This window comes from Tetrao urogallus, assembly GCF_951394365.1.
Source record: "Tetrao urogallus genome assembly, chromosome: 4".
NCBI classification, from domain to species: domain Eukaryota; kingdom Metazoa; phylum Chordata; class Aves; order Galliformes; family Phasianidae; genus Tetrao; species Tetrao urogallus.
In genome coordinates this window covers 48,706,559-48,719,207 of record NC_136817.1, presented here as the reverse complement: position 1 = coordinate 48,719,207, position 12,649 = coordinate 48,706,559, and the positions used below count along the sequence as shown (strand labels likewise).

General features: G+C 46.8%; 1 protein-coding gene across 1 annotated transcript in view; it reads left to right on the top strand.

Annotated features, from left to right (window-relative positions):
• Positions 1 to 4,393: 4,393 nt before the first annotated feature.
• LIMCH1 (LIM and calponin homology domains 1) overlaps positions 4,394 to 12,649 on the top strand; it is a gene marked incomplete at both ends in the record, with an annotated part of 164,159 nt that continues 155,903 nt past the window's right edge. Inside the window, one exon of the mRNA XM_079534909.1 lies at positions 4,394 to 4,489. Coding sequence (XP_079391035.1) covers positions 4,394 to 4,489 — 96 coding nt within the window. The remainder of the gene's footprint in view (positions 4,490 to 12,649) is intronic.

The following is a 12,649-nucleotide window of genomic DNA, read 5'->3' as shown; positions in this document are numbered from 1 at the left end:
CTTTCACTGGGTTCCTTCTGCCCTTTTTTCTCAGGGGTTTTCACAGTTTCTCTTTGGCACATTGTTCCTCCACCTACTGCTTGGCAACACAAGGAGGGGAGAGGCAGAACAGGGATGGACAAAGTTCAAGAGCCAAGATGGGGGCTGTGGTAGGTGGGGAGGAAGTCAGCTGGGCTAGGGGGTGAAAAAATATGATGCTTTTTAAAGAGGATATAGGAACTTCCTACCCCAGAGGAAAGGCAGGTCTTGATGAGAACAATATAAAGAAGGAAGGAAATGGTTGTTTGGGTGAGCAGGAGAACCGAGTGTGGCTGTGGATGAAAGGCGAAGCTGAGCCAGCTCCATGCAATCAGCAGAGCCATCAGCGTGGGATCTGGGGCCTTGGGAAGGAGAACCAAGTGCACAGCCAGGGAGGGGGCCAGGCAGGGAAAATCCCACACCTAAAGAGTATCAGCACTCAGAACAGAGATACGGATCAGGGATTTGGTACACAGGGAACAGAGAAGATGAGGAGAGCCCGAAGAATTGTGCTTTGGAAGGGGAGTTCAGCTTGAATACTTGCAGGCATTTATGAGCACGGTCTCTCATTTTGAACAGCCTGCAGCCTGGTTTGTGGGGCTTGTGACTGAAGAGCGTTGTGTTTCAAAGTGAATCAAATCCAGAATAATCAACAGCTTTTCAAATCTAAAGAAGTAATGAAATGCAAAGACAGAAAAATAGAAGTGTCAAATAGTGCTCAGCCACTATTAAATTGGTAAAATAAGGTGCTTTACTTTTCAAAAATCAAACTGTGATTACAAAGTAAAGAAAACCTGCTTCGCAAAAGGGCAGCATACTCTCTCCCAGGACAGGGTGAGAAGGGGTAATGCTGCTTTTCTCTAAGGGAAGAGCAAGCACAGGAGACCCAGCCAGTCCTGTACCCCTCTGAATGGCTCAGAACGTGGATGCCAAGTCTGATAGTATGCTGCTGAATGAACGGCAGTGCAGAGAAAGTGACTGTGATGGAAGGCAGCACGGCAGGAGCACACAGACAGGTGCTGTCAGCCAAATGCTGAATGCTGCAAATGTGCCACAGCAGATGCCCCAATTAAATAAAATGCAGAGTCACAACATTTGCTTAAGTGATTGAGAAAATCAACAAGCTCTCGTGATCTCAGAATGACTGACTGTCATGGGAAACAAAAATAACTAAAGCTACAGTGTTACTTCTATTGTAGCTTGTATGTTAAAAAAAATAAAAATTGAAAAACCTCTCGAACATGAACAGCCTTCCTCTGAATCATTTTTCAGAACTAGGCTTTCTCTAGCTCCTAAATGGACACCCTTACCAACCTGCTCTCAAAGACAGCTTGCAGAGTGGAACTGTCTTTGAATCTAGTTTTATCAATGAAGAAAATGTTGAACTTTTGGTGAAGATTTCTCCCACAGCCCTCTGCTCTGGCCGATGCTGCTGTGAATGTTTCTCTCAGCTGCTCACTCAGCCTACCCCTCCGTACACCCCTTCATGCACAACAAGTCTGAAGTGCATGTCCTGACACAGTCAGCAGAAAAATCTCCAAACCTCCAGGAGTATTAGATGGACTAGACAGGATTTCTAGACAACCTTTAAACGTCCCTTCCAACTCAGCATTCTATGATTCTAAGATGCCTGAGGAGTTGAGGAGTATCCAAATAAACGATGTTCCATGTCAGCACACACTCACCAGACAGCTGCACTGCTTTTTGCAGTCCTGTGTGATGGCCCTCAACTAACCGGCTGCTGGATGTGCCTACCCTTGTTCTGCACCTCAGAGAATGAAGGAACCCTGAGCAATCTTTCTAAAATAAGTATTCTACATGCTCAAATTGTCCACAGGACATTCAGTGGTTTGATAAAGGGAGAAAAAGAGACAAGCAAATCAATTCAATGGATGCAAGTGCTCGAGGAAACAACCAAAGAGATACTCATTTGGTGCTGCCCAGGCTTGAAGACATTAGATTGATTGCTGACAGGAATAAAACAGTTTCTCTTCCCAACAGAGAAAACAAAATTGGGTGGCAGACCACACCAGCCAGTTCCAAACCAGCTGAACCCCCACTCCACTTGAAACCAGCTTCACAAAAGCCTGTTTTTTTTTCCCTGCTGTTCAAGGTAGCAAAGCCCTGACAGACTCAGGAGCCCATCTTTCCTCTGCTTTCACCTTCTCATGACCATCCCATGCACACTGTCCCACAGCTTGCTGGCACAGTTCCTCACTCACTGTGGGCACACTGCCTCAGGCAGGGTGAGTGCACCTGTGCAAAGCTGCACAATGCACACAGCTTGGCACTGCTGTATGCTCCTGCAAAGGCTTTCTCTTGTCTAATGAACACAGATGCAGATGGTGGTGGGGTGATAAAGACTGCTGAGATGCGAGCTGGAGTTTTACTGGAAAGAAAACCTGAGGGGCTGAACTGAAGCATTCATTTTAAAACAACAGCTACAAGGAAAATTGTTCTATTTTGTTGCTGTTCTGATTGGAGTGGCAAAATGACATCAAGAAAACCCTCCTGGAGTTTCCAAGTGCTTGTTTGCGTATTTTGCCTCTTTTGCCAGTCAGCAGGGTGGCTGCAAAAGGGAAAGAAAACCTTTGCAAAAATCCATAACTGGTGTCAAGGGGCTTACAGAAAGGCCTGCTGCTCCCCAGGCAGATGGTGGCTTAAAAAAAAAAAAATAATAAAGCAAGCTGGGCTGATGCTAGAGCCGTGTTGCCATGGGAACAGGGAGGTAAGGATGCTGCTCAGATCTGACCGGATGGAAGCAGGTTCAGGATTAGGATTAGCGAAGAAGTGGCCAGATTCCCTCTGCCATGCATGGTTTTCCTATTCTCCTAAACACAAAGCAGGGCTCTCTGAAGGTCTGCATCACACATCTTGATGCAGATTTCAGCAATTTAAAAAGTATACACCCGAATGCGAGAGGGTGCATGAGCACTGAGGCACATCAGCTTTAGTGATCCACGCAAACTGGGTGTGTAAATGGCAGAAGGATGCCCACCTTCCAAAGCAAGACACAGCATGAAGCAGTGGGCAGCCACGAGTAGCTCTCCATGAGTTGGGCATTGGGAGCGTTGAACAGCACAGCCATACAGTTGGGATTGCAGAATAATAAGAGGATAATGATTTTAAATTGTCAGCCTTCTGCCTTAGGAAAACAAAGTTAATTGTGTCTGATATACATCAGTGTTATTCAAATATTACAAGAATCAGAAAATGGTTTGTGTTGGCAGAAGTACTTCAAGTATACTTGTTAGTTCCCTTTAGATGTTTGAGGTTAGCGTACCAAAAACAATGTTTTCATCTTGTCACTGTTTTCAGAAGAACCCCTATGAGCTGATTTCAGGCACCTTGTTTCTCCAGCCAATTTCAAACCATAAACAGAGTCCAAAGCTAAACGCAATGAAAACAAACTCTCAGAATGAGAACAGAGCTAAATATGCAGATTGAGGTGATTGGAAGAGTGAGCATTGTTTCCCTGGCTGCTGTCTAATGACGAGCAAGATTCGGACCTTTAGAACTGAGGCAAACTCACATCCGGACGAAGGGAGCTCTGAAGTCCTGCAGCTTGCAGACTGCTGGCACCGCCTACAGCTGAGCGCAGCCAGGTGCTTCGAGGAGCCCCGCTCAGATACTGCACTGATTGGGAGCAAATGTGCGCCCACCCCCGTGCCCAGCACGCAGGTGTCCAGCAAGTGGGTATCTTTTTTAAGCTGGAATAAATACAAACGACTAACTTTAGCTCATCTTTCCGACACGACTAGATGAATGGACTGTTTTTTTTAGGGTTTGGTTTTAAAAAGGCCTTTTGAAAGAGTTTTCCTGCCAATTTCTAGAAACTTCTATGCTTCACTTCAGGGCTTAGGAGTATTTCTGCTCGAGCTGGGACTGCTCGCACCGCCTAATCAGCCGCGCAGGTATGCAGGATGCGCTCTGCTGTCTTCCCTCGCCCTAAACCCACGCTCACGTGCGGTGTTTCTCAGCACACCTTGGAGCACAGAGCTCTCGGGCATCACTCTGACATCTCCCGGCCGCTCTCCCTCCGCAGCGCTGCCGTGAGCTGAGGGACGGGGCTGCGGGCACAACGCCGGTTGCAGCCGGGGAGGGCTCGGCCGCCCCCGGGGGGACGGGCCGCGTGCCCGGGCTGCAGGCAAAGCCGCTTGGCCCGTCTGTTTTATTTTTAGCCGGCAACGCGGCGGGCGGGGCGGAGGCAGGGCGGGAGGGAGGAAGGACCGAGGCGGCACCAGGCGCGGGGTTACCGCAGGCGAGCCGCAGCCGCCGGGCTGTAGAGCTCAGCCGCCCGGCCCCGCCGCGGCAGGCAGCGGCACAGGCTGCGGCGCTCTCCGGCCGGCTGCCCGGCGCTCATCGCGGCTCCCCGATGGCCAGCCCCGCGCTGGAGCTGGGAGAAGCGCAGCCCCCGCCCGACTGCCCGCAGCCCGAGCCGGCGTTCGGCGAGGCGCAGAAGTGGATCGAGGTAAGGCGATGGCAGCGCGGTGTGGGCGCCGTGCCGCAGTCCCGAGCTGCCGCCTGGCCGCGGGGCTCCGGCGGCTCTCGGAGCGCGCGATTTGCGCTCTGCGGCATCCGAGCCGCGCCGCAGCCCCCACGCCGGATTTAAGCCCTTAATCGTATTTCCCTTGCCCGCCCCCGGCTCGGGCTGAGCGGGGCGGCCGTAAACAGCAGCGCAGGTGCTGGAGCCGACGCTTCCTCCCGGGCTGGGGGCATCGGGGCTCCCCGGCTCTCCTGGAGACCAGACCCCCCGGGGCACCCCCGGCCGCAGAAGGGCCGCGAAGGTAACGCGGAAAGGCGCGTGGTGGTGGGGGTGCCCGCATCCCCTCCTGTGCCGCTTCCGAAAGCTGAGGGCGATGCGGCGCTGCCCCGCGGGTCTCGCTCGGGGTTTGCTCGCGCTGTAGAACGCGCAGACGGGCAGGTGGAGGTGAGATGCTGTAGTTCAATATTTTGGCGTGTAACAATAGCGACGCTTTGAGTAGTTCCGCGCCGTGTTGCTGGTGCAGAATACCCGCGAATGTGGCATAAACCGAGATAGCCGGGTAGGAGATCCCGTCAGCTGCAGGCTTTGAGTTTAATCTGCGGCTTTAGGTTCTGCTCTCCTGCGGTGTTTGGGCGAATGGTTGGTAAAGTCGCCGCGACGGTGGGATTCCTACATTCTCAAGTATATTCTCAGGAATAATGGTTGACTCCAACGTCATCTGAAACGGCAGTGCTATGTCAGGCACTGACATAGCTGGCCAGTTGCTGTAGACCAGAGAGAGGACAAGAGGACCAGAGATGGGAACGCAGAGGAATGGGGAAAGAAGGACTTCTGTGCCAGTGTACAGCTCAAGGGAGAAGTGCAGTGCGTGCAGGCAGCTGCATAGGGCAGATGAATGAGGTGGTCCCCGTGTATCCTTCCTTACAACAGAGGAGCAGGAGGGAGGCATGTGACCCTGCTCGGTGCACAGCAGCTTATGACTGTTGGTTCTGGCTGCTAAGGATGCCAGGAACTCAGCAGCAAAGCAGGTCGGTAGGTAATGAGGCTGCCAGCAATCACTCTGGGCATGATGATAATGAAGGGAGTGTGAGCCTTCCTGTCTAGAAGCAGCGCGTGTGGGTCAGGCGGAAACCTCCCTCCTGGGCAGTTCCCTGTCTTCCCAAGTTCTCATGCCTATGCTGGTGTGATGGGGCAGGTAAGAGGAGTAGGAAGAGGCTTAACTCCTTGGTGCTGGCCCAGGAGAGCCATGTGGATAGAGGAAGCTGGATGTAACCTCTCACCTTTCCTTATTCACTTTTTTCATCTTCTTGATGCATGGATAGCAAACATGTGATGTGTGTGGTGAGGCTGTCAGCTGCCTGTGAAGCAGGTGTGGTCCCATGTGCCTTGTGCATGGTATTTCCTTTTGTGTTAAGCTCTGAGGTATGAGGGTTAACACCTCTTAGAAAAGTGCGGTCAGCGTTCACCATCCTAAATCTGGAGGACTTGGACTGAGCAAATGGTGTGGAACTTGATACGTTAGCCCAAGGATATTGAAAAGCAACATCAATTGTAACATCCTAAGATGTTATCTATTTATTGTAGGTACTAAGCCCCATTGATTTGAGTGAAAACCAGAAATAGGGTTGTGCCATGCCTAGCTGCTAGGTCCACCTCGTTCAGCTCTGCAGTTGTTCCTCAGCTCTGTATATGCTGGCCCAGAGGTGTTAGCAATCCTTGTGTGTGTGGTGGCCTCCAGCTCAGTGGTGAGAATTTACAAGGATGTCTCTCTCAAATGAAAATAAAACAAGCAGCAACTGCAGTAAGCTGGCTGCTGATGTCCTTGGTATGGGATGTGGAGGATTGGCAGTGAGGGTGCTAGCAGAGAGCTTGGAGTCTGTCAGACAGTAGAGCAGTGCCACACAAGGAAGCTGAGGCAGAAACACGCAGATCTGAAGCTGCACGTTGTTATTGGTGAGGAACCAGCTGTGTGGTTCAGGGATGGATCCTCATCCAGTTTAAATATCATCCAAGTGCTGTCTATGCTGCAGGAGCATTCTGCTAGTCCAGGAGCAGGCTGGGCGCTGCACAGACAAGTGCTAAGGCTAAGAGTGAGTGTCCGAGAGGCCTGCCTTTGCTCCTTGGCATTTGATGTTTCACAATGGCGTGTCAGCTGGGTGCTAGAAGTCATCTTTTTCCTCTCTCAGAGTTATTCCACTCTTTGAAGAATAGGAGAATCCTGCTTGCAGTGAAGTGGGTGGTTCCTCATAACAATCCCATCCCCTTTGTGCCTCCCTTGAGCTATGGAACAGAAGCACTGAAGTCCATCTGAGTGTGCAGAAGGGCCTGAGATCTGGATGTGGTGGTGACAGGTCTGATGTGATCTGCGTGTGACAGGAGCTGGGATGTGGAGATTCTGTGGACTTTCTGCTCCAATCACAAGTCACTGTTGATAGGAAACTGAAATTCAGCCTTGCTCACATGTTCAGTTCTGCACAAATATCAGCCATACTTCCCCCTGTGTAACAGTAAACCAGTTCTATTATTTTAGTTTGACTTGGCATGTGCTACTTACACAAAGAATGCCCTCTTAATGATAAAGTGAACCATATTAGTGGCACTCAGAAGACTTAAAATAAAGGCACCAGATGAAAAACCCTGCAAGGCAGCTCCATCAGCCTGCATTATTAAAGGTGCAGTATCTCGTTTCAATTAACACAGCTCAGTTTCACTGAAAGAATGTATCAGCCTTGTAAAGTGTAGTGGCTTACTAAAGCAAAATAACAAATCTAATTTAATCTAATGGCCCATAATTTTAAAATGTCAAGGTTCCCAGTGTGTTTGCTTAAACTACAATAACTGATGGTTGAAAGAACATCTGTATAAACAGTCGTTCTTGCTGCAAGGATTCGTAACAGCAATACAGTAATAAAGCCACATTTAATACTGGTGCAGCTCCTCAGGGTATTGTTATCTCCTCATCGCCTCATTAATATGCTCTGTCCTCGTTGTTGAAACTTGGTTCAATTAGGGATGGCTTTTCCATAGACTTGTATTCCTTAGAAACTTTGCCAGCTGATAAGAATGCTTCCTCTATTGTTGTCTGGTAATAATAAACAAGGCATGCTTTCTGTCCTCTATGGTCAGTGTTTGACTTCGCCATTCCCTATAGATGTGCATGGGCTAACGTGCAGTAATTTCTAACTCTGCCACTTTCATATGTATTTTACTGGAGAGTTGTGTTGTTAAGAAGCCTGTGAGCCAGAGGGGTTTGTTGGTTGTGTGTTTTTTTTTCTTCACCTCCAATAGATTTCTCTGAAGGCAGCAGCTTTAAGCTGGTTGCTTCCAGAACTGGGGGCAGGTGTATTACTTGGTGCTTCTGGAAGTGCCCTTTTGTGCAGAACAGCCATGCCACCATCTGCTCCACCATATCTAGAGGCAGTGTGAGAGGTATAAAAACAGTGATCCGGGCAAGTAAATTTCACGTTATTGTCTTGCCTCAGGAGTCTGGAAACAAGATTTTGTTAGGATGTCTCTCCCTTCTGCGGATGCAGTTCTAGAAGGCTGAGACTTATGTCTCCCATTGCTTAAAAGTCAGTGGGAGTAGCTCATTGACAAAATCATATATGATGAAGGAAGTGGATTGGGTTATCTACTGAAGGTGTCTAGAACCTGAGGAATACACACGTTGGTATATATGGCCTTCAAAATATGGTGTGACACTGATTGGCGTGCCCTGACTTGGAGGAATATCAGAGATAAAGCTCCTTCTATTGAACATACTGGTTAAACCTACTGATTGGCTACGTATATGAGAAACTTGTCTCTTGCAGGATTGTATCTAGGCTATCTATCAACTCTTCCTTTGCTTTCAAAGGGATTTTAAGATCTTTGATTACGGACTCTAGTCCCACAACCATGGTGCCCTAGCAAGACTGGGACCATCAGTCTTGTTGATACTCAGGAATAGATTAAATCCAGCAGATGTTTTCTGCAGCACGCAGCTCTGGAGAAGCCAGTCTGACTGCCTTGAAAGTATCTGAATGCAACCACTCACATGTAGAAAGGTGCAATAAGACTTAGGACTACATGGTTTTATTAAGCAAATCTTGTAGGAAAGTTGGTGAGTTATGCTGCAAACAGTGCCCACAGCTGACATTTATTTTTTTTTTTTTCAGTTTCTAGTCTTTCCTGTTTTCTTTGTGTTTCTTTTTCTTCTCTTACTGGAAGAGTGTTTTACTTGTGTACTTTACATAATGTACTGGGAATGAACTTAAAGGGACAAGCGTAGTTATCTAGGCCAACAGTGCCTGACCTGGTAATACTTCAGGTCTATAGCTTTGTACAATGAAGGTGTCTGCCCTGCTGGTAAGAGGGTCCAGCTTGTGGGAAGGCTGCTGTATGCAACCCCAGATCCACTGGGGAAGTACAGCAGAGATTCTCAGTTACTTCAGTGAGCCCTGAACACAGGCCTTGAGCTTCGAAAAATAGCTTCAATTGACAGATTAGTATCCATCTTGGCTGTCTTTAAGCACCTAACTTTATAGCTGATATGTGCTAGTCACAAATCCCTCATCATGGTGGAAGTTATAAAGCCTAGTATTAAATGTGGAGGTTGGCAGGCCAGCCTGCAGCAGAGGGGTTGAGCTTGATGGTTCTTGGGGTCCCTTCCAACCCAAGCCATTTTATGATTCTATGAGGATGTTCCTCAGACTGGAAGAAACTAATATGAATGGACCAGCTGGCTAATCTGTGGACAGCTAAAGTTAGATTAATATTTCCCATAATGTTTATAAGTCAATCTTAAAGAGTCAAAAGATGGATGTGTGTTCAGAGTAACTTTACTGCAGTTATTATGACTGGGAATGGAATTCTTCATTCTTTCTCTACATCTCCAGGGCAGCATTTAGTGAGGGCAGATGAGGCTGATGGGGTGCTCTTTGTTCTGGCTAGGTCAGTCATTCAGTGGAATGAAAACTAAATTGTTTTAAAGGGTTGGAAGTACATGTCCAAACTCTGACATACTAAACCATCAACTTCTGGAAATATTTTCCTCCCCCAGTTGCATGGCAGCTGTGTGTCCCATGTACATTGACCCAATTCCCTTGTCATGAGATCTGTGTAAGCTATGTTACAAGTAGTGCGTAACACAAGGGTGAGAATAGTGAGAACAACAATACTATTGATAAAGGGATAATGTCAAGAAATGTAGGGTTGTGCTGCTAATTTCCTTAAAACTGAATTAATTTCTCCTTTCATTACTAAAATTCTAAAATAGGTAAAAGATCTGCCCTTAAAAACCAGAGTCTGGAATGTCTTTGTCTAATTGGTTGCAAAGATCTGTTGGATGCAACTATTCAACCTCTTTCCACTTGTTCTTCTAGTGTTAACTACATTTTTTATTTTAAAGAAAATTATCATCTAGAAAGCTGGAATCTTTCTTAGCTTGGAGAATAAGCAGCTGATCAGTGTGGCAGAATTGTTGTCTAGAATGTGTTAGTCAATCAAGGAAGAGTTATTTCACAACAGGTTATAAAAGCTATATTATCTTTGGTTTGTAGAAGCTGCCAGTCCATGAGCTCTTCATCCACCAATGAACACTTCTATGTATTAGTATTGTAAATATCCCAACAAGAACAGTTGTATAAGACTAGTACAATAAAAGCAAAATTTACTGGGGGTGAAAGCATCATTGGAAAGAGTGCTTGATAAAGCTGGATGGGGGAAGGTGTGAGCATTCTGGCATACAGAATGTGAAGATCTCAGTTTTCCCTCCTTCAGTGTGTCATTTAAGAATGAAACTACTGTGCTCCCTTGCTTCACCCAGTCCCCTCGGTTATGATAATTACAGCTACTATGGTACTATAATATCAAAGTTAATAGCTGAAACCTCTTCAAGCTATGGCGAGAACAGTATCAGGTGAAAGGGCTGCACCACATGCCCTAGAGGTAGGTTTGTAAGAATGTGATGAACTAGAACACACCCTGACTTAAACTGCCTCTTATTTATTAAACAGAAATGTACTTAGTGTACCTGGGACAGGCTGAATGACCCTTTGCTGTGGTGCAGTGTGTGGGGAGTGGCTGCCTGGAGAGGGCCTGGGGGGGACCAGCACGGCAGCAGGCTAAATATGGGGCAGCTGCGTCCTGGCAGCAGGAAGGATTGATGTAAGTTGATGGAAGTGGTTATTTGTTTGCTAGGCCACACCTGCGATACTGCATCCAGTTTTGGGGCCCATGGCACAGAAAGGACATTGGGACACTGGAGAGAGATTGGCAGAGAGCCCTGGAGCTGGCTGGGATTGGAGTACCTTCCCTGGGAGCTAGGCTGAAGAAGAAGTGCATGGCAGGGAGCCTAGTAGCTTGAGGCAGGTTGTTGAGAGGACAGAGACATGGGGCAGGAGAACGAGACACCTGTCACACACTAAAAGAGGAAAGGTTCTAACTTAGCAAAGATGCTTCTCCTTACTTCATGAGGACAGCTGAGCATTGGTGCGGGCTGCCTATCCCTGGGTGGCTTGATGCCCAGCTGAAAAGAGCTCCAAACAAGTAGCTCTGGCTGACTTCTGCCCTGGTATGGGGTAGGAGCTTGGGCTTAGAGGCCCTCAGGGACCCCAGAAACCTGAATAATTCTGTGGGTCTGCGGTTTCTTGAAAGCAGGTGAGTGAATGTTGCTAAATTTTATTTTTAATCCTGCTTTATTGGACGCTTACAGTATCACCACATTTAAGCATCTATTTACATGAACAAGATCTTCTCTTTATGGAGGCAAAACTCCTGTGGCTTTTGATGAATATTTTCTAGGTACGCTACTGACTTTCCTTTGTGGGAACTCCTCAAGGCAGCATAAAATGTGTTTGGCTTCCAATCTAACTACTTCTACTAAACCTCTTTTATCTTAGAAAACTAAACATGAGTGGTTGGCTGGCTTGGTGAGATTCTGTTATTTAATTCACTTTGCATAGCTATTGTTGACCAATAAAAAATGAGCTCCACTTGCTTTTTGGGTCTTGAGGGGATGATGGGCAAGCTTAATTCTTGAGAATTCGATTGTTAAATCCTTAAGTGGTTCTTTGTTTGTGGTATTAATTGGTTATAATAATCCTTTGCTTTCATAGATACTCTGATCAGGTCTACTATAACTTGCTCAAAACTGTTAACTCTTTTATATAATATATGTATATATAATGTTGTGGATAAAATTGTGGATGTCCCTCCCTGGAAGCATTCAAGGCCAGGCTGGATGGGGCTTTGAGCAGCCTGGTCTAGTGAGAGATGTCCCTGCCTATAGCAGGGGTTGGAACTAGATGGTCTTAGATTTCCCTTCCAACCCAAACCATTCTATGATTCATTCTATGAATGATTCAAAGACTGTTGGTACTAATCTTACCTTAGCAGAAGGGCTAGCTTAACGATGCAGTTATTAACAATGCTTGCTCCTCATGTTAAAATTAATTTAAAATACTCTAGTGACTTCGATGTTAGAGAAAGGACAGAATTCTCTTAATTTTGTTATTTAAAGAGAAGCCCTGTTGTGCTACGTTCTGCCGCTTGTGGATATCTTGCCTAGTGTCAGAGACAGTTTGATTTTGAAATCAGCTTTGACAAGCTAAAGTTTTAAAAAATAATATTGCTGTGCCTTGTTGGCTCCGGCATCATTGGCAGAGATTCATGGGGCACTTTACAGACTGAGGAGCTGCGTGATGGAAAAGCAATTCTTTAACTCTGCTTTCTACAGTTGAATGAGTAGGGTAAAAGGGAAATTATCTCCATTGATCTCGCCTTCACAGACATTTCTCTATGATCCTTGTTCATGCTGGAAATAGCACAGGAATTCTTCCATGTTGTGATCCCACAGAGAGTTTCAGGAACAGCATAAAAGGAAAAATTCTTTGTGACGTCTCTTCCAACCTCCAGAATCTCCCCATCTTCATTCCAGCCCTGTGGTTATTTACAAGCTACACAGAAAGTGGCCGTAGGTGTTCAGTGCGCTGCAAAAAAATTGTAAAAGTCTTCTTCCTGAGAATACCTTACTACTGAGGCATTGGTCAATTTTTAGTTCAGTATTGCAGTCATGAGCAGTGAAGTCTCTGGACAGATTAACATATTTCATTTTTAAATTAGGCTGTTACCTGCTTTCTGTTCCTCATCGTACTTTGCTGTGAT